The sequence below is a fragment of the Sesamum indicum genome, linkage group LG3 (genome assembly GCF_026168435.1).
Source record: "Sesamum indicum cultivar Baizhima isolate 11 linkage group LG3, ASM2616843v1, whole genome shotgun sequence".
In the NCBI taxonomy this organism is placed as follows: Eukaryota; Viridiplantae; Streptophyta; class Magnoliopsida; order Lamiales; family Pedaliaceae; genus Sesamum; species Sesamum indicum.
In genome coordinates, this window is record NC_142659.1 from 16064836 (window position 1) to 16086390 (window position 21555).

Here is a 21555-nt window from a genome sequence, read left to right on the forward strand (position 1 = left end):
AATAATATATTTTGACGTATATTTCAGCTTTCTCTTTCCAAAGAATACTTGCATATTCTTGAGTCCGCCTACCATTGCCAATTAAGAGTTTCACCCTTGTACAAAAGCTTTACAACAAACTAGTTCTTACAGACAACAGCTAATCAGGTATAGTTCATCAAGCAGCAAGAAACTACAAAAAGACAAGGTTCCAAGTCGATGAAAACCTTTGGCCTACACCCAAGGATAACGAAGGTAGCTCGAAATGACTGTACTACTAACGAGGCCAAGAAAATCGCTCTTATCCAACTTCTCCCAGCCAACAGTATCGTGATTCCCAGAAATGGAATTAATGGTAAGGCTTCCCGTCTACTCATCCTTTTTCTTTCCCCCATAGCATTTTTCATCACCTGAAATGCTCCTCAAGAATTGCTTAGAGCACATTTTTTCTGCTTGAGTTACGTTCTTCATCCGTGCAGCTCTTACCCATGCAGGTTCCTGTTACAAATGCACAATCCATTTTTAGGATGGTTCACCGTAATTAAACCATATATATATGGCGAACTTCACCATACCTCAGGAACGATGCGCGAGAATCCAAATTTAATGAATAAAAGCACGTGTTCCATGACAAGAATTGCTGCAAGTCCAGGTGACAAATGCCATTTTCCTTCCCGATCATACAGCCACACTAGGAGTGCACTGTTTGTGCAAATCGACATCACTATGAGAAACTGAAATTCGACAAAGCCCAAGTTTAGAGAAGCAGAAATCGAGATAATGTCGAGAAGTTATGTGGAGTCATATTCCTGTTCAGCTGAGAGAATAAAACTGTACCTGGAAAATATTCAGCCACGCTCCAATTGTTGCATCAGCTCGGGGTATCGGCCTTCTCATCATTGCAAGCAATTTCAGGGCATCTGCTCTAATCTCCGTTATGTTATTCTGCCAATCAAAGCAAATGTAAGATGCCAGATTACGTCGAGTACACCAAATAGATTTATGCATCACTCGGCAAAAACAGCAAACTTCATCACTACCACTGCTGCAAAGGCAAATGCAAGAGGGAATGCACAAGCAAACATCATGATCATCCCGAACTGCAACACCAACTCCAGAAAATCTGCAACAGTTAAAGATTATTTTATCTCCTGAACAAATGATAATGAACTCAAGATTCAATTGACTTTCCAAACACAAAAGCAAGTAGAAGACATTCACAATGATAAATGAAAGGACCTGTCCAGATGACCAGTAACCGAGTAAATAACAAACCGAATCAACTGAAAGCAATAACCATATTTTTATTTTTATTTTTTTGGAAAAGTGAGAACAACAAAGACATCAGAGTTACTACCAGAACATACTAAATTTCCCCGGAGAAACAAGGAATGAGGAGTTCAATTAAATAGCATCAAATATCATTGTTGTCGACAAGCGCAAACGTGCCTTCACATCAGTAGTTGTCTTATTATGAAAATATAAGAGTCATGTATACCATCAAAAAGTCCATCTTCGATTTCCTGGCCAATACTTGCAGCATAAGCAGGTTTAAGATAGTCCTTCTCTATTCTAGGAATAGGCCGTGGTTTGCCTGTTGATGATCCTTTTTCGCACTTTAGCTTGTTCCTACGGAATGACAAGCTCATTTCTTTAGACATGAAAGGAATTAGGTAAAGCAGTCCACAGATTAACGTGGGCTACAATGCGGACACTGATATATTATTAAAAAAAAAAAAAAAAGAAAAGATGCACCTGACAGTTCTAAACTTCTTGAAGCTGTATGACAGATATGGTATAGAATTTTCCAATAGATTCTCCAGCACCTGAAAACAAGACAATTATTGAAATTGAGAAATTAACTACATAAAGTAAAATATGATGTGCTGGGGAAGGTGAAAACGCCACTAGGCTTATTTCTACCTCAGATATAAGCAGACGTTGGATTAAAACTTGCCGAAGCGTCCTAAAGTTGCGATGCAGTAGAGCATGATAAAATATCCCAATATATGATTGCATGAAATAAAGCCCAAACACCTGGGAAAAGCACAGTTCAGCTTTTTTACGGGTATAAATTCTGTAAGACCACAAGGAGTGTAGAGCATTCTGTTTGCTACCTTGTATACCAAGCTGTTTGCTCTGTACTCCACATTTTCATTATTTTCATACTTAATAAGCTTCATTGCTATCTTGCCTCCCAATCTAGTGAAGTACTGAATAGCGAGGAGGTAAACAGCTGTCAGACAGAACCTGGAGAATAGCAATTTAAGAGAGTTATATTCAGAAATTTTGGTTTTACTGAATCTCATTTGACAAGAGAAATAAATGAGAACAGGCAGAAGCTAAATGCTGAATCCATGTACAAACCCCCAGACAAACTGATCAGTGGCTAAAATAACTACTTATGCACAAGTCTTCCTGGATCGACAACCCCATTTTCCTTTGGCAGAAAAAGTAGGACTCAACTCCTTAATGATATAAATATCTGGGGAGGCTATAACTGGAGGGACAGCTAATGCCCTCAGTACATAAAATGAAGAAGCACTTTAATTGAGCGCTTACTTCAGAAGATCAGAGCCTATAACCTCATAAAGATGAGCATAAGCCAATTCAAAGGGTAGTTGGAGACATATGATGCTAAGTATGATGAAGGCATCATTTCTCAATCTCATTAACCATCTAAACCATTCTTCTCTCTGGAAACTTGCTTTCTCTTTCATTCTATCTGAGATTTGCTTCTTCATGAGTTCTGTAGGAGACGCAGACAAGCTCTGTTCTGTTCGCAGAGATTTATATTCAGATTCATGCCCAGCTAAATCATATATCTGCAACCTGCATCACCAATAGCAGAAACTCAAGAAGATAAAATATGGGAGAGGGAAACGAATTTGGTGGTGAGCTCCAATGTATATATGCAGATTTTGGGAAAACAGCCAAAAGACATACCTAGCTGAGAGGGCTGCGTTTTTACGTTTCCAGAATTGGAAAAACGCGACAGCCCATGAAATCTGGCATATGAAGAAAAATGGGAGAACCAGCAATTGAAATGATCTAATAAATAAAAAAAGGAGTATCAGCTTCTCGCAACAGGAAAACTTAACAGAACGTGCACATAGAAGATGAAGATCAAGATTTTACCCAAAGTCCACAAACTGCACAGTGAGTCCCAGTGCAGCTGGAAAGAACATCCATTTTGTATACATTCCAAGGAAAGCAAAATAGGTAGCGATCTAGTGGGGATACATTTTTTACGATAGAACCAGATGAGAATGTAATTAGTATAAAAACTCAAAATGAGGTACAATCTCCAAAATGATTATATGGAACAACCACTACTCAGCACTTACCTTGATTCCATAATATGAACAAATATCATCAATTGGCTGTGATGTGAAGTCTAACCAGTTCATTGCCCAACTTTTTAGAAGCTGCTTCCGCTTCCGTTCATCTAAGAGAATATATGTACTTTTTTAACGTCTGGAATTGGACAACTTTCAAATAAACAAGACAGTATAGTACCATGCAATGGGAAAACTTCTTTCACAATACGCATTGCTTCCAGTTTGCGGAGTAGAGATTCCCCCGGCCTCCAGTCAACCCCTGTGCAATCGGATTTCAATACTACAATTGACTTTCCTGTGTTGACCTGCAAAATTTAGGTTTAATCAACACATACTCAAGGGGAATGTTGGTCCTTCACTATCCCTTGTACTGGAACCAAGGGAACTTTTACCATGGACAAGGCTGAGTAAATATGAAGAGCTCACCCAAAACTCTATGTAAAGTTGCATCATAGAGCACTTGAGAGTAATACACAAATTAAACCACATTAAGAGAAAGAAGTTTTCACATATTCGCATTAACCAAAACGCAGGCCTCATCCAGAGTCCCAGAGATATTCATCATCCAATAGTGTTGCTTTAAAATTGACTGAATGATTTCCCAAAATATTTGACTTGAGTAAAGTAAAATGATAATCAGAAAATAATTGCTGGGATACGAGTAACTCACAATCCCATATATTATGTGATTGTAGCAACGGAATCGTTCACACCAACTGAACAAGGAACCATCTGGTAGTCGAACAAAAGCTGATGCCTCATCCCATTCAAATGGAAAATCCATTCCTGAAAACAGCAAGTGCCATTGCAAGATTAAGGGAAGCAATGGAAGGTTGAATGATTCAAAAACTGCTTGAACCTTTATTTACACTACTTGCTCAAAAGGGAGAGAGAGAGAGAGATATACAGAAACCACACAGGAACTAGCTAACAGTTACCTATATGAGTCCGTTTCCTAAATTTTAACTCAGCTGCAGCCTTTCCCAATATCTCCGGTGGTGCTGCCAACTGCAAAGGTAGTATTTGATGCCATTTTGCATGTTAAACTAAATCCAAACCAACCTTGCATGTTGCGACATGCCAAACAGTAATTGTGGACAACCAAGCAGAGAACTTAAACAAATTCAAATCACAGATGGCAGCAATCATTTTATTTGTATATTTTAGGACAAACAGGATGAACAAACCAGGAAATGTGACGTAAAGATCAAAACTTGAAAATATGAATCACCAAGATTGTTCGATTTCGAGAGGAAAAACAGAAAGATCCTTCAAGAAAGCAAGAAAATCATAGCTTGAGCATACCCGGACGAATTCATTTTGAAGGCCAACAACTCTTTCAACAATCAGGCCTTTTTTCCTGAACTCATTAACAAGAACCTGAACACAATCATCCTCATCACTCTGATCCCCCTTGCTTTCACCCCATTTACTAAGCGCAACTGCTATCTCAAAAACAACCCCTTCTTCCTTATCATTTTCACTCATTTCCAACACCAAGAAACCCACCTCCAAAAAAAAAAACTAAAGCCTCTTCAACAAACTACAAACACAACCAAGAACATGACCATCTACAAACCCATTGAAACTAAACAACGGCCACGAAGTGCGCTCTCCATTTTCCTTTTCCTCCTGCTCAAAACTGCTAAAAATTCTCAATCTCTAATGAAAATCGTCAAAATCTATTCAATTGTTGACGAGGGCCTCTTTGTTTTTCTCAAACCAACACGAGCAAATGAGAAAGAAACCAAGAACAGGTGTCCGCATAAACGGAAACCAAGGGAAGAGGTGTACTTTGTAAATGACACACACTTTGGAAGGGAGAAGACCACACGTGGCAGTGGAGACCTGTGTGCTATTTTGGTTTCTCCCTCTGAGGACAAGACTAAAATAAACAAAATCAACAATTCTGAGGCACAACAAACAATGCACCACCCAATTTCTATGACCCAAAAAAGATTCAGGAAATGGGATTTTCAACCCCCCATACCACCTCTCACACCCTTTATCTTAATAATGCAATCTGCATATTTTATTCTCAGGTTTGCAGATTTGATGGTGAAAATGAAAGATGAGGAATAGAAAGATTGCTTTACTGCTAACCTTTTTGTGTAGCGATTTTGATGGATGTTGGTAGGGGAGAATATTTGTCTTGCATTAATTAATGGAATAAGAATGTTAGCATGTTTCACTTTTTTCTTTTTCTTTTTTTTTTTAAGGTAAGGATTATCTTGAGCTAGTTGAGCAGGCTAATTGAAGTGAGGGCATGTTGCATGCAGCAAGAATTGCACACATAGAATTTATGGTCAATTGCATTTAGACCCTATGTAGAAATTGATATCATATTTTTCTCTCAAATATAATTAAAATTATACTTGCAACTGTACTCCAATTAAATTTATTGATATTAGCAATAAATTGATAAAGTATGGACGCACAGATGTGAAAATTTTGTTTGGATTTTTTTTATTGGGTAATTTACAGCGATCTCTCCAAAATTTGGCATAATTACGAATAACCCCTTATTGTTTGAAAATTTTTAAATACCCTTTGATTTTTTATAAAACTGTGTAATCCTTAGATTGAGCCTTGAGGTATGAAATTGTCAACTTAGTTCTTACTGTAATTTTTTAAAAATTTAGAAAAAAATAAAAAAATTATAAAAATTCGAATGGTGTGGATGAAAAAATTAAAAAAATTATAAAAGATTATCCACTTAATCCATAGATAAAATAAATAAATAAATAAGATTATAATTTTTACTTCATAAGCACATTTTCATCAGTTCACCACAAAAAATAGATGAAAATCTATTGAAAACTAACGGATTAGGCTAATTGTTAGACGACTGTTAAAATGAGGAGTATTGATAATTTTCAAATAATAAGAAAAAAAATATTTATAATTATGCCATATTTCATAGAAAATTACTGTAATTTACCATTTTTTTTATTTCTAAAAGTGTTATTTTCACTTACAAATTCTATAACATAAGTGGTAGATTTTTTTGGTGGCGGATCCCACGTGTATCAAATCAAAAACTGAATAGTTAGGTGGGGTTTGAGATATATGAAAATATTATAGGGAAAAGTAGCAATTATAGTACATCTTATAGGTAATGAGTAGGTTAAACAAATGAGAATACTATGTTTCAAAATAACAATTCTGTGTTTTTATTTTATTTTTAATGTTTCAGCCATCAATTATTGTTTAGGATTATATATTGTACAACTAAGTCCATGTTACTTTTTCTAGATATTTAGGCTTCATTTTATTTCATTTTTAAAGGCCTACTTTAATTTTATTTTGAAAATAGCTACTTTGGACTTTTTTGAGTTTTTATATAATTATATGTAAATTACTTGTGGATTAAGAATTTATCTACTATGTGACGTTCATAAAATTTATTTTATTGGTTAAATTAAAATTAAGAAAATGGTATGATAATTAGTTGTAAATAAGTGTAGTGCCGTATGGGACACTACATAATATCTCTGACGTTTGTTTTCGCTTAACAAATAGATTTTTTCATTAGTCAAAATTTATCGAAGTTGATAATAATAATAATAAATTAAATAAAAATTTATATTTAACTTATTACCTATTTATTTCATGTCGATTTTTTTTCCCTGGCTAAAATACCATTATAAGGACAATTTAATTATAAAATATTTATTTGGCTTTCAATAAATCAATTTTAAATAAATTGATGGTAAATATAGATGTTTAGTCCCCCCTTCTAATATCATCAATTTTGATGAATTTTGAATAATAGGAGATCAGCTTGTTAGATGAAAATAAATATAAAAAATATTATATGTAATTTTTTAAATCACAAATGACTAAATCTCATGAGAGGATGGTCGTCTTTTATTGAGGAAATTTCCCATAAATTTATTCTATCACGACTTTTCATACAAAAAAATAACCTTTTTTTATTTAAAAACAATCAGAATTTTAATATATTTTCATTATTTACATATTTTTCGTACAAAAAAACTATAATAAAAAGCCACAATCAAAATATATTTTCATTCTATCATATTTATTTCGTAGAAAACATATCATAATTCAAACATATTTTTATTTTCAAAAAAATAAAATTGCACTTGAAAATTAGGAAGAAAACAAGGCATATTAACAACAGAAAATAGACAAATAATAAATTAACAAATACGGAAAGCGTTTTCACTACGCGTTTCGGAAAATCGTCAGAAGCGTAATCGTTAAGCATGCGTTGCACAGTTTTGGATTCCAAAAACACCGAGCGGAACCCGACCCCTTTTCTAATCCGGACCCGGTTGATGGAGCCTCCCAATTGGACACGGAAAATATCTTCCGTTACGCTTGAGCACAGTAGATCCCTACTACAAAAGCAAGGAAAAACAACCCTAACCCAAAATAAAAGTCCTCTCCTCCTTACTGATTTCGATTGAAGAATTCAAACCCTAGAATTCGAATTCTCTCTCTAGATTCGCCATGGGAAACACCGAGAAGCTGATGCAGCAGATCATGGATCTGAAATTCACCTCGAAGAGCCTGCAGCGTCAGGCTCGCAAGTGCGAGAAGGAGGAGAAGGCGGAGAAATTGAAGGTGAAGAAAGCGATTGAGAAAGGTAACATGGACGGAGCGCGGATCTACGCTGAGAACTCCATACGCAAGCGCAACGAGCAGATGAACTATCTCCGCCTCGCGTCGCGGCTCGACGCTGTGGTAGCGCGTCTCGACACGCAGGCGAAGATGACCGCGATCAGCAAGTCAATGGGGAGCATCGTCAAATCGCTCGAATCGTCGCTCGCCACTGGGAACTTGCAGAAGATGTCGGAGACGATGGACCAGTTTGAGAGGCAGTTCGTCAATATGGAAGTTCAGGCCGAGTTTATGGAGAGTTCTATGGCTGGAAGCACTTCTCTCTCCACTCCTGAAGGCGAGGTCAACAGCCTTATGCAGCAGGTGGCTGACGATTACGGCCTCGAGGTGTCTGTGGGTCTGCCCCAGCCCGCGGCTCATGCTGTGTCCGTGAAGAACAGTGAGAAGGTCGACGAGGATGACCTCACCAGGCGCCTTGCGGAGCTTAAGGCCCGCGGGTGAAATTTGGACATATTGGAGATTATTTTAACCTAAACTATTCTGGAGTCGTGTTGCTCCTTATTTCTACTATTATGTGGTATAGAATTAATGTTGGATTTCCTGAAATCTTGAGTATGATGTGTATAAATTCTGACTCCGATTTGATAATGGTGATGTGTTGGTTTAATATGTTTTCTACTTCTTGGTGTTTCAAATAAGGAGGTATAAGGTAACTTACTAGTGATCATATAGTTAGCTTAGTTATCATACCCCTATAATTTGATACTGGAACTTGGTGTTTCTAGTTGCTGCTTAAGTTATAAAACAGTGATATCTGGATTTTATGTGGAGTCCGTTAGCAACAGTGATAAAACAGTGATATTGTGCATAATTTCGGCAACATGTAACCATGGATTGGTGATGACTCCTTTTAGTTTTGCTCGACCTGTGTTGTTTCATTGTATTGTGATTCTGGTTGTTTGCTTTGAGTTCATGTGTTAGTAATATACTTATTAGTGTTTAGATAGAGGGAGGATGTTTCACTTTGATGAACCCGAAAATTCCATACTTGAATGCTGCTTATGGAATTGCAATGACATCTCAACTTTGAATTTCAAGTTGCATTCTATTGATTACTTGAAGCAGGTGTCTGGGGTTCTCAATGATGATGAAATATCAGTGATATTGATTTGTCAAGCAACTTCTGGTGGCCCCTATACATTTAGGAAAGAACAGGGTCGGTTTCCGTAATTGGGTGATGGTTGTTTCCATTGTGTATGTGCATCAAGTCTATTTCTTGATTCAACTGCCTTTTTACCATTGACAGTTGTGTTATCAAAGCAGCCTGGACTCATGATGTTTGCCGCCCCTGGAATATAGGAAAGGGAGATAATTAGGCTATCCAGACATGTCTAGTTCAACTGTTTCCCTGGTTAGTCACTTAAAACTGAATTGCCAAACTCAGTGTATCATAACCCAAAATTTTGATGCACTTGCAGAGTCATAATTTTCCGTAGGTTGTGATGTTGTAAAGAAACCATTGTGAGGTTGTAACCTAACTGCCTATGTCTCATAACATTCAGGAACTTTCATCTCATCCTGTTAGTAAAAATGGATCTTATTTTGATTGCTTGTCCACCAAATGTCTGAAAAAAATTTACATGGACTATGAGATCTCACACTCCATAATTCTGTTTAAACTAAAATCACAGGTATCAAACTAGACAGAAAGCATATATTTTCAAGCCCTGAATAGTTAAACCAGCTCTGATCTACACTATAAAAAGATACAAGGGATTTACAGGCTTCCACTGATATGATCCCATATGTGCTTCTTGGTTATATAACAACTTGTACCCCTGGGACTTCAAGACCAAAGGAACATACTTGCAAGTTTGTTTAACTGTCAAATGCAAAATATCCAGCAAGTTGCATGGCGACTAGTGGTTTATGCACATCCTTGATCAGCCATACCACTTGCAATTGTTAGAAAAGCAGAGATGGCTGCTCCATGAACCAATGCCCTGCATCAGAGGATGATCGACACAAGAAATAGACTTCAGGATCTTTGTTTAGGTTCCAGTGTTAAACAACAATTGATGCAACCAATTAGGAATAAATAAAAATATGCGACTCCATAAATGCAGTGGTTCCATCCATCAGTCCCAATACTAGTGCTAAAGTAGACTTCACATATGGAAAACAACACAAAGTTGACAGTCAAATTAATCTTTAACTCAGATTTCTTCAATTTATCCATAGTTGTTCAACACAAGCAACTTCTCACGGAGTTGTCAAATACTTCCAGTCAAACTTCTGTAGTCACATCTTGTCTTCCCAAATTCTATCGACAAGAACTGCTGGCATCTTTATGCATGTAAGCACTAATCACTGCATCAGAAACTTTCTTTCATAAATCAGAGTGAACAGTCTCTGAGAATTCTGATTGGAAAAGTAGCAACTGAGTAGGCAGAAATCAGATGGACACCAAATGCAGCCAACTTCTTTTTTCTCCCAGGATTATTGGTGTCTTTTTCCTGGATCCTGAGTTCTTCTCTAAAAGAGCTATTTACCTACAGCCATCTAGTACTTGGACAAACAGTGTCAACAGCATAAGCTTTTCCCCAATGCAAGGACCACCCTGACGGAGAAGTTCTCTCTACACCTATATCAAACTACAAATTTCTTGAAGTCTTGGACAAACAACATGACAGTATAAAGGAGAAATACACCGGGGGGGGGGGGGGGGGGGGGCGCACAAATGACGCTATACAAATTCTGATGAAGTTGTGACAATGATAATCGAATTCATATGATACAAACAAGCAGGATGATACGGTTCTGACAGAAAAAATTGAGGCTTGTGAGAGAAATAGCTTACTCGGGACTCTCTTTCTGATAACCAAAATCAGTTGCTGCTTTGAGTGCTCTCTGGTATGTCTGCTTCATTGCTTCCTGTCATTTCAAGTAAAATGGATTTTAAATTACATATGAAATGTAAGAAATTTGAGTGCTCTAAACAGAACAGATCAGGTTGTGAACCTTGCCAATTTCATTTGCTTTTAAATGCCTTATATGTGTTTGGTCATGCTTAAAAGGAAGCACTTACCTGCAGTTTAGATTCAAAATCTTCAGGAGACCAATTCAAATTGCACTCTTTTAGTTCTAGTTCCCCAGCTATAACCTATAATAAACAACCAGAAGCTTGGCACATCATTTGTAAGGAATGGAGTACAAGACGACAACAGATATATAAATAATAATGGTTGCCCTTCAACAATATGTTTACACCGAGACATTCAAATTTTCCTCTTCAACCGATAATTTTACATATTTCTGCCAAATCCTTCTATTATCAAGTACGGCCAATACCATTTCTAGGTCCAATTAACAATAGGTTTATTCAAATGGTTTGTTTTCAACAATGTCTATATTTTTCCTGTGGATATCAAATGTATTACACCATTAAATCCAGCAGAAAAATTAAACCCCTGCTTGAGTTTCATATTGAATTTCATAAACACCTCCAAACCAATACTTATTTCTGATGTTTGGACCAATTTATGAGTTCTTAAGACTATAGCACACAGCCAACCATTAAAGGAATATATTTTCTTCATTTCTTGTGCTTAAATGTTAGAACTATACAGCATGATGATAACAGCAGCTCAGTTTTACAGAAAATGTCATACCCCTCCCACTCCAGCAGCCATAGATGGAGCAACTAGAACGTTGGCCTTCCTCAAAACATCAACTGCTTCAGGAGTACAAGGCATGTTTGAGCCTGAAAGAATTTGTAGGTAATTAGCGATAGTGACAACACAACAACAATATAAAAATGATGGTAAAAATAATCATAGTGATATAATGTGTGGATAGAAAATCAAAAGTCATAAGCACAATATTGGGCAATACCTTCTACAAGTATACGGCATCCTGAGTTTACCAAATTGATGGCATCAGATTGATCGATCTCATTCTGGCAAGCACAAGGAAATGCAACATCACACCTTTCGTTCCAAGGCTTTGCTTCGTCGTAGTACTTAGAACGAGCATACGTTTTTGAATAGTCTCTGCAAATATGACTTATAAGCTGATGCAGACTAAAAGTTATAAGTGAGTAGCAGTGAACTTACAAACCTTAAACTTCTATTCTGAGCTTTAATGTCTCTTAGAAAAGATATTTTCATGAAATCAAACCCATCCTCATCCACCAAATAACCCTTTGAATCTGTGAACCACAAACAAATGGAGATTGCAAATGAACTGCAACAGGAAGATACAGAAGAATTCCCTCCGACGATTTTACCATTCATCAGATAAGATAATCTCAGAGTAGGCATCAAAGACTTAATTTAGACTAGATGCCCCTAAGCATCATCATACAAAAAATTTGTGATCTGCACCAACTGCCATGGAGATGCCTGTCCAGCTTAAAGGTTATTGAATCTATCTGTCACTCTCCAACAATGATAAAATGATCCTCATAGAATAAAAAATTGTCAATTTTATAAAGCATGAGTATGGCATCTGTTGTGCAGGTATGTTGCAAAGACACGGACATGCCACTATAGGGTAAAAGCATGCCATAAATATAATTTCTGTTAACACGTTGTATATCCCTTTCCATTCAGCAATGTTTCTATGTTCATTCTAATTCCTTGCATAGTATGTTATTATGTCAGCCAGCAGACTTCGATCAGACAACTATAAAACTCAAGGTAGCTCATGTAATCACAATATATAGCTGCATTGGCGATGTCAAAGAAGAAGAAGATAGAGAAGCCTACCTGATACTGTTATGGGAAGCGCACCATATGCAATAAGCTTCTCTAGGACATGCATTGATATCTTTCCGGAACCACTAACTGCACATCTGGGAAACGAAAGGTGAAACATGGTGAAAACAAAACATACTAACCACAAGATACTCAAAAAACTGTTATGCATTTCCTCCACTCTAACATAGCACAGTTACTTGAGAGTGCAAGATTCAAGACTATTGTGCTTCTTCCATTATATCTTATTAATGTGCAGAGTCATTTCATGAACCTATAACTGGTATAAAATAAGTCCGCCACTCATTCTAAATAAACAAAAGCATTTGTTTAGTATGTAAAAGGATTAGTTTCATTCGTATGTATGAGTAAAACATAGATAAAACCTGGGTGAGGATGTGGGCACAGAAATGTGCTGAGTGATGTAAAAACAAAACAAGTAGTATAGCTTTAGCAATTCGTATAAGTAATGCATTAGGTAAACAATCTTTGATATGATATGAGTAGTAAAGTGTTAAACCTTAGTCCTTTCAGTTCTTTATTCGTGTCAGCAAGCATAAGTTGGGCAAAGAATACCTGTAAAAAGCAAGACGGTACTATTACAAGAACAGACATTTGAAGCACACAGAGAATAGGGGAAAGTTAGTCACCAATCCATAACCAGTAGCTTCAGTTCTAAGGCTGGAACCGGACCAGTTTACTCTAGGCCCTGTAAAACTTCCCTGTTTATGAGGGAATACACATCAAAATCACAATCAGTTCTCATTTTAAATCACATTCTTGAAAACTTGCATGAATAACCATGAGTAATATTTGAACAAACCTATTTCAGTGGATGGAGTTTGGACCAACATCTTTACACCAGAAAGAGAAAACTCAAATATACGAAATCCGCACTAGTGACGGCATAAGGTTTTCCGTTGTGTATTATTTGGAAATTAAGTTTCACCTTTTAGATCCTAGGACTGGCCAGAACCAAGTCTAGATTTTTTAAACTGGTGCAAACACATGGAAAGCAAAACTAGGAGATTATAGCTGATAATGTCAAACCATGAAAATGAATCCAAATTGCTTATACAATTTCATTGTTCCGGCCATATTACAAGAGCTACGACAATTATTACCTTAGGATTTCAATAGTCTCATCTCCAAAATATTAATGTAAAGAATCATAATCTTTCAATTCCAAGGCAGCCCATAAACATTTGTTTAGTTCAACACTAGAAAGTGCAAACACAAATTTAGCAAGACCAAAAGACCTCCATAAATTATGCACCTAACCTGAGAATGACCAGCCAGGCGCCGATATTGTCCATACAAATAACCCATTTCACGGGTGCCAACACCCATCTCCTCCGAAGGAAGATCCTGGATCATAAAAAGCAAGTCAGATAACCAAAGAAATATCCTAGAGACATACTTCAACAGATTGTATCAACCCATCTAACAATACCTTGTCAGGACCCAAATAGCGGTACAACTCATTCATGAAGCTCTGACAAAATTTCATGATCTATACTTGTGGTTCACAACACGAAAGAAGCAAGTCAACATCATTTCTGATTTCAACTTTTGTAACTACAATATTGCAGAATAAATATAAAACACCTCATTATCACTTTTGCCTTTTGGATCAAAATCACTCCCACCCGAAGAGCCACCAAGTCTGTATGGAGATAAAGCATTTTTTAATGTCTGCACATAAATAAAGCTGTGAGCTATTACCTCAGACGCATTACATCTCAGATTTCATGTCAAGTTAGATTTTGTGAGAAACAAAACAAGAATTAGAGGACAGCTAACTAACTCTATATCTAAGAGCCTACCAGTAGGTGCAGAAGTTCGAGAAACTCAAAGCAAACTCAACATAAATACTTAATGCGTTCAAGAGGTTGTCATATTATAGGGAACAAGCATTTATAAATGAAACCTGGAATTTTACAGATCAAGGTATAACAGCATCAAACCTGTTCAAAACTGAGAAACTTGGCAATGCTCAAGTTCATCAATGGATGAAAACGCAGACCACCCCTGCATGGACCAAGTGTTTGGTTAAAGTGAACACGAAATCCACGGTTGACATGTGTCTCACCCCTATCATCAACCCATGGAACCCGAAAGATAATGGTACGCTCAGGCTCTAACAACCGCTCCATAATATTGACATAGCTGCAATGTTGCAAGGCTTCTTTGTTATGATGATGGTAATACTCATCATGGTGAAGACAAGATTTTCTTGATTGATGAAACAACTATATTAGAGTATATTGATGAGACAACTTACTTGGAATTTTTTGAAATTACTCTTTCCAAAGCATGAACCACTTCTTGAACAGACTGAATGAATTCTGTTTCATGTGGATCCCTTCTCAATGCAGCCTCAACAATTGATCCAGCCGTTTTTGACATAAGAGCTGTGCTAAGGGTTCAACATGGTATGAGGCCAAGAGTAATTTCAGAAATGACATCAGATAATCTGAGAAATGCAATGTACAAGTGAAAATACCCCTGTCTGGATACTAGATTGGAGAGACAAAATCTCTTGCAGAAAATGCCGTTTTAGTTTTATTTCGTATGAAATTGCATAGAAAATGCTTGAGTAATTATTTACCACTGTACCAAAGATATCAACTAATATGTGGATTAATTTATTACTCTGGATCGGAAAACATCTAAAAAAATTTAGATACGTACTGTCAGAAAAGAAGTATGTGACAAATTGGTTTCCATTACCTTGTTCAATTTCCTTCATTAAATACTACAACAATTATCAAATAGAAGTCACTAGATTGCAGAGCATAAAGGCACAGCATTGTGAATAAATCCAAACCATAATTCCAATTACAGCAAGAACAAACACAAACAGACAGCACAAAAGAGGTCGCTAATAGATTGCCAGCATATCCCAGACAAAACAACAGAGAAAAGATGAATGACATAAGATTGTATAGCAACAGAAAGTCACCTTTCACATAAATTGGCTTATCAACTATTATCTTCTCCTTAGAGGCTTGCTGTAGGCGAAGAGCCTCTTTGTGAAGCAAGCTATTATTGTGCTCCTCCAAAGCACTCATCTGCATATTCCTGCTGCCTTCATTTCCATATGGGTTCCGTCTATGCTTCCTGCCATACTCTCTGCACACAGAACAGAATATCCTCGCTGTCCCATCCTTGACATCAACATATGCCCACTTATATGTATCTGCCCATTCCTCTCTCCATCTTTTAACAACCTTCTTCTTCCGTTTCCCTGTTTGTGCCTTTGACAAATCATGATCCTCATTAGGAAGTTGAGAACCCATCATAAGCTTGTTCTCAGCATGCTCTTTGGCAGAGGATTCATGCGGTTGAACACCAAGAAGAGAGTTATGGGGAAACGAAGGATCATCGTCCCCAGGGCCTATTTCCAAATCAATCTCTTCACCAAGTTCCCTGACAACAAGATGATGCCTCTGAGCCTGCTGGATCAAATTAATATCATCCATTGTAGAAGTCATGCCAACCCCACCAGCTGGAAGCAACATTCAGCATGACAGTTTTACCGTCGCTTAAAATTGTTTACTCTCTGCATAGTAAACACGGGTTAATCTCCATACCTTTCATGGCTAAAACAGCACCAACACCACCACCCTATTATTACCGGAGATGAAAATAAGATGATCCTACACCAGTTGGCACTATCACATGCTGTGATATAATGGATAAAAATAAGAGGATCCTATACTTTTAAAACTCACCTTTGTAAACATCACTTGGAATATCTGACTCTCTTATAACGCAAAAGAAGCATATCACAGATCTCATGGGAAAAAACAAATACTCCCTCTTTGTCAACACCTTCTTTTTCTTTATCAATCAATAAAAGGTATGGAGTACTTCTTGTACCAAATTTGACTTCTTTGTAAGATGTCTACTAAGTTCATCACTTTGCTGCACGTAATTTTGTAACATTTACTTTACTAAAGTCCTTCTGTCACAGTTCTATAACCATGTTTTGAGTACTACAAGAAGCAAAATTGCTGACTTATCTTATGGATCCTGATTTGCACAAAAGTGACCCTTGTATTTCCAAAGACATTTTGTGAGTTTTATGGCCATGCTAAGTTGATATGAGCCTAGGGGTTTCTATTGTTGATTCCATGAATCTTGTTTTGCTAAGCTGAAGAGTCTATGCGTCTCCAATGCAGGTTCCATGAATCTTGTTTCCTGATGAGGAATGGGACTAGTTGAAGCTTGCAGTTTAAGATGTGTCTATGACAACATACTCCATGAAAGGAATTACTATAAGGATACACTTTACCCTGCAGTTTAGCCATCATACTCAACACCAGCAAAAAGAGAGAACATTTCTATTTGGTTTCCCATTTATCACGTTAGATAAAGCAATTTGCCAACTCCTTAATCATTTAACAACAAAAAATTGCAACGAAAACAACAGACAAAGGTAAAACTCCGGCCAGAAAAGGTAAAATAATGATAACAGTAATAAGATAATGCCCCATAACTCAATGTCCTGCACATATTCCAAGAATGTAAGCCAAAACACAGGAATATGCAGCCATAATTATACAAACGAAACTTTTACATTCAAAAAGTAAAATTCAATAAGCTAAAAGACAACCCCACTTCTCCAACACAGTGCTTACAGAAATTAATTTTCAGAAACCTCAGATCAAAAATTCCAAACACTACAAGGAAAATGAGGAAAGGAAACAACGAAATAAAATTGTACCTCAAGCGGAAGTCTTCAGCTTTACTTGCGGTACTAAACTTGAAAACCTCTCAAGGGCTAGCTGTAAATTGAAAATTAAACATCGGGATCGCGTCTTAATTGAGATTATCTTCCATAACAGAAATTGCAGCAGTGGCAACCAGAAGAACATGCGATTCCGGGCGTTGAGAGGACGGGAAGATGATGAAAAAACAGAAATCTTGGGGGAAAGGGGAAATAGAGAGAATGATTGGGTGAAAGAATTGATTTTGTGGAGTTAATTGCAATTATTACATGTAGTGGGGTTAGCAGCGAACACAGCAGGGACTGTAATTGCAGAAAAATGCCATTTTCCTCTAAGCAAAGCGAATAATATAACGATTAGTATTTATTGAGGAATAATTATAATCACCTCATGTATTAAATTTTCAACAATTAATTCATTATATAAGCAATAGAAAAAAAAATATGATTTTTTACTACTACTACTAATAATAACATTTATTTTGTACCAAATAAAAGATTATAGTAATTTATTTTCAATTTTGTTTTCATAATGAAAAGAATTGTCATAGATAGTAGTTGTAAATCTTGAAGAAATTCAGGGATGTATTTGTTATAACTTGAATTTAAATTATGTTTTTCTATTGGGGTGGGGGTGGGGGAAAGACTTGTATAATGTATGAAAAGTAGAATTTGAGATTTCCCTTTTTTCTTAATTTCTTACATTAGAGGAAATAAGAGCTAACACAGTAGATTTCATTCAAAAATACAAAATTATATTTTTTTACAAAATAATTTTAAGATTACATTTACATTTCTTCTAAAAATTCTTCATTTACATATAACATATTTCATTAGGATTTAGACAAAAAATATTTACATAAACAAAATAAATTTACATAAATTTAAAATTTGACTTCTCATGTATATGCTCGTACTTATAAAATAATAAATATACATATATATAATGAAATTAATATTATTGTAATTTTTCCTTTATAAATACAAATATGTTCATGGCAATAAGATTTAACGTCATTCAACAAAGAGTTGAAAAATAAGATAAAACCCTAATTTACTTTTGAGTCAAACGTGCAACCTAACAACTCATTGCAAAAATTATGGGGGGGGGGGGGGGGGGGGGGGGAATCACATAATATTTTGTCAAATTGAAACCAAGAAATTGGAGAAATCCCAGTTCTCCCTTCTTTTCTTGGGCTCTATTCCAAATCACAGAATCCGTCTCCAACTATACAGGAGAAATGAACACCTGAAGTATTGATGCTTACTTTACCTCTCCAACCAAAATACTCCCATTTTATCTTCTGCCAAACATGTCATCTTCAGTCCTCAGAGATGATAATGATGCTTACAAGTAGCAGCCATTGCTCAAATTTTAGTAAACACACAAACTTTGAATGCATAAGCAAACTTTGTTTCCGCAGGCAGATGTGAAAACTCCAGCGGCCAATTATAAGACAAGTGCATAAGCTTTTAATAATTCTCCAACTTAATTTTCAAGAGCACACTGCAGAGACAATGTAATCACTTTAGAGGCTGAAAAAAACGGGGACTTATCGGTGCTCCCAAGTCCATGGAAAATCACTTCCTAAGGGTACTTCAGAAAAGGGGTGGAAGAGCGCGGAATTTAAGTACATGGTACGCAATTGCTTATCACCAAATTCTCCCTGAAGTTATAGCAAAAGGGAGCTCCACAAATCATTGTTCTTCCTAAGCATTCTTAGTTAGAAAATAGTATACAAAACAAAGGAAGAAAATGGCTGTCACTCGACGAACAATCCTCTCTCTCCAGAACCACAAAATCTTCAGTAAAAGTATCCAAGCACTTGGCCACCAACATTCTGTCGAATAGCCTCTTCATGATCCAGAACTCCATTTGGTGTTGTAATTACAACATAGCCCCACTGCATGCGGAGAAAAAAAGATGTCAGTTGTAGATATATGAACATACTTATTCTATATATACTTATATATATATATAACATAAGCTTTTTTTCAAGCCAAGATTAAGAACAGAAATACTTTAGCCTTTAAGCAAAGATTAAGCACAGTCGACACCCTCAATAATTCAAAGTAATTCCTATAGGCCTGTCATGGTGTCTCCATTAGAGGTTTTCTTACGGAATTACTGAACAGAAACAAATTGGTAAGTTAAGTTTCACGATTGAACACCAACCAAAAAGGTCCTTGTATTTCAGTAATTATCCAATTATTGATCATATGACAAGCTTATGTAGTTTAATTATACTAATCGAATCAGATTATTTATCAGAGAAATGCTAAACTCTTCTTCCGGTCGAAGTATATGCCTATCACCGAATTTAAGATATCAAGTATTGGGATGATATAAAACTTTTTGTGCCCAATGTCATAAACAACTGCAAATCATTTACACACATCACGCATCATGTTAATATGCAACACGACACTCTCGAAAACGCTACACTTGTATTTCTCTACATGTTTGCAGAGAATCTGAATATACTTCCGACCTTATAAGATTTAACTAAGTAAAACTTCTTAAACACGTTAAAACCTTAGAACCAGATTGAATATTCACCACTTGGCATTCCCAAGAAGCTCAGATGCAACCACATTCAAACAAAGACAATCCAATCACCAGACGACAGCAATGAGAGAAAACCACACAAACCTGATGCGTTGGAAGCATTCGAGCTTTGTAACTGTCTATGTGCTGGGCCTTAATATCTTGCCTATAAGTGATTGCCCGACAATCTTTAACCCTCCCTAGCAGCTGCACACTTATCCTCCCAACCCTATGTGGATCATGAACTTCAAAATCCTTAATGTAACCTGTCATACAACATCACTCTACACATATTCACCATTCTCAACTAATAGAATACATCCAAAAAACAAAACAAAATAAACCAAATCAAACTTCAGAAATATCATCATTCCAACACTTCCGTACATCCTCAACTTCTCAAAACAGGCTTCAATCAAAACCACAGTAAAGAAGCAACGCGAGCTCATACACCTACATAATCCCTACCCTTTTTCATAAATCCAATTTTTCCACATGGGCATCTACCAAAACCACACTACTAAAGTGGAATTACAGAATGAAAACACAGAAAACGTCGTATACGTACACAATTAGAAATACACTACTAATCGTGTATACGTACACAATTAGAAATACAAATCATATACGAATACCTCTGTATTTCATGATTTGCAGGAAAGAGGCCATGACATTAGAGATGGGCTTAAGCTCCGCGGAAGCGAAGCCTCTCTTTTCTGCATTGACGATGGTTCTCAAGGCATCGTTGAGTATTCTTCTTCCCATTTTGCACTGCTTTTCTTGTTGCTCCTCCAGCTATCTAAAACCCTTCAACCGATTCCCGGAAATGCCATAGAAGTAGCAGAAAAGCAGCCTATCTAGGAATTGGGCCTTTCGTGTGCTTGTTGGGCCGATAGGCTCCTAACAAATCTACAACTTTTGGGCTTCCTTGACGAGTCCGTTTCTGCCCTTCCAATTTAATTCGATGATATACCGAAGAGTTAATGTAGAAGTTAAAATTGATGAAATCTTAATTCAAGTCAAATCAAGCACCAATCTGAATTACGTTTGAAATTATGATAATATATTTTATTTTACTAATAACAATAAACAAAGTATAATAAGTTATCTCCATCAATTTAATCAATACATTAATATAACTAAGAACGATAAATAAATTACAATAACTAAACTCATATATAACTACAAACACTCATATAAAATGAGATAAACTCGAATTCATAATCTCAAACTTGTCATGAAATTTTTAACTACAAGAATAATACATTATTGGTGAAAATTTTGATAATTTTAAGAAAATATGGTATTCTGAATTATAGAGAACAATGAATCATTTTCAACTAATCTATTCATATATAAATTTGTAATAAAAATTGTTGTATTCGTAGATATCGTTATCTAGTTTTGATACAAATGGAAATCAGGGTTCACCTAAAAATGGTTTAATATTAATTCATGATAGGGGAAAAAATTACAATAATCTAAAATTTGTCATAATTATAAGTACCACTAAAATTAGAAAAGTCCTTAAAAAAAACCTTTTATAACAGCTTATTATAAGGGAATTTGTTAGAATATTTGCAATTTTCCTCAAACAATAAAAAA

General features: G+C 36.1%; 4 protein-coding genes across 6 annotated transcripts; 1 reads left to right on the forward strand and 3 right to left on the reverse strand.

Moving 5' to 3' along the window:
* Positions 1-53: 53 nt before the first annotated feature.
* LOC105157719 (anoctamin-like protein) lies at positions 54-5333 on the reverse strand. The gene is made up of 16 exons (XM_011074170.3): positions 4626-5333; positions 4259-4328; positions 3991-4106; positions 3499-3625; positions 3327-3427; positions 3118-3209; positions 2926-3030; positions 2542-2811; positions 2097-2229; positions 1903-2016; positions 1735-1805; positions 1478-1608; positions 1020-1102; positions 817-924; positions 555-713; positions 54-477 (listed from the first exon to the last, which is right to left on the reverse strand). The coding sequence occupies exons 1-16, from the start codon at positions 4806-4808 to the stop codon at positions 349-351; spliced, it is 1992 nt and encodes a 663-aa protein (XP_011072472.1). The 5' UTR covers positions 4809-5333; the 3' UTR covers positions 54-348.
* Positions 5334-7694: 2361 nt separating this feature from the next.
* On the forward strand, positions 7695-8588 carry VPS46.2 (SNF7 family protein). Its single transcript, XM_011074171.3, has one exon. The coding sequence runs from the start codon at positions 7800-7802 to the stop codon at positions 8409-8411; it is 612 nt and encodes a 203-aa protein (XP_011072473.1). The 5' UTR covers positions 7695-7799; the 3' UTR covers positions 8412-8588.
* A 903-nt stretch (positions 8589-9491) lies between these two features.
* Positions 9492-17719, reverse strand: LOC105157721 (Amino acid dehydrogenase family protein). 3 transcript variants are annotated; one of them, XM_020692549.2, is made up of 16 exons: positions 17400-17718; positions 15633-16232; positions 14952-15081; positions 14635-14836; positions 14276-14362; positions 14121-14180; positions 13949-14035; positions 13318-13389; positions 13188-13243; positions 12680-12765; positions 12030-12120; positions 11805-11962; positions 11582-11673; positions 10999-11073; positions 10771-10844; positions 9492-9913 (listed from the first exon to the last, which is right to left on the reverse strand). In XM_020692549.2, the coding sequence occupies exons 2-16, from the start codon at positions 16189-16191 to the stop codon at positions 9838-9840; spliced, it is 1905 nt and encodes a 634-aa protein (XP_020548208.1). In that variant the 5' UTR covers positions 16192-16232; positions 17400-17718; the 3' UTR covers positions 9492-9837. The 3 variants fall into 3 exon arrangements, with proteins under 3 accessions (XP_020548208.1, XP_020548210.1, XP_020548209.1); XM_020692550.2 differs by lacking the exon at positions 9492-9913 and adding an exon at positions 9986-10280 and having other exon boundaries at positions 17400-17719; XM_020692551.2 differs by lacking the exon at positions 17400-17718 and having other exon boundaries at positions 14952-15086; positions 15633-15773.
* Positions 17720-18868: 1149 nt separating this feature from the next.
* Positions 18869-20783, reverse strand: LOC105157722 (small ribosomal subunit protein uS8my). The gene is made up of 3 exons (XM_011074174.3): positions 20586-20783; positions 20056-20216; positions 18869-19306 (listed from the first exon to the last, which is right to left on the reverse strand). Exons 1-3 carry the CDS (start codon positions 20713-20715, stop codon positions 19208-19210), a joined length of 390 nt encoding a protein of 129 aa, XP_011072476.1. The 5' UTR covers positions 20716-20783; the 3' UTR covers positions 18869-19207.
* Between the last annotated feature and the right edge of the window lie 772 nt (positions 20784-21555).

Coding starts and splice junctions, on each gene's coding strand:
- LOC105157722 (XM_011074174.3), bottom strand. CDS start 20,715: ATGGGAAGAAGAATACTCAACGATGCCTTGAGAACCATCGTCAATGCA. Junction 20,217..20,585: donor GCAAATCATGAAATACAGAG/GTATTCGTATAT, acceptor GTTGTATGACAG/GTTACATTAAGGATTTTGAA. Junction 19,307..20,055: donor GAATGCTTCCAACGCATCAG/GTTTGTGTGGTT, acceptor CTCCGCATGCAG/TGGGGCTATGTTGTAATTAC.
- VPS46.2 (XM_011074171.3), top strand. CDS start 7,800: ATGGGAAACACCGAGAAGCTGATGCAGCAGATCATGGATCTGAAATTC.
- LOC105157719 (XM_011074170.3), bottom strand. CDS start 4,808: ATGAGTGAAAATGATAAGGAAGAAGGGGTTGTTTTTGAGATAGCAGTT. Junction 1,806..1,902: donor AACGTCTGCTTATATCTGAG/GTAGAAATAAGC, acceptor TCTTGTTTTCAG/GTGCTGGAGAATCTATTGGA. Junction 1,103..1,477: donor CGAAGATGGACTTTTTGATG/GTATACATGACT, acceptor TAACTGTTGCAG/ATTTTCTGGAGTTGGTGTTG.
- LOC105157721 (XM_020692549.2), bottom strand. CDS start 16,191: ATGTTGCTTCCAGCTGGTGGGGTTGGCATGACTTCTACAATGGATGAT. Junction 14,837..14,951: donor GTAATTTCAAAAAATTCCAA/GTAAGTTGTCTC, acceptor GCAACATTGCAG/CTATGTCAATATTATGGAGC. Junction 13,244..13,317: donor AAGCTACTGGTTATGGATTG/GTGACTAACTTT, acceptor TGCTTTTTACAG/GTATTCTTTGCCCAACTTAT.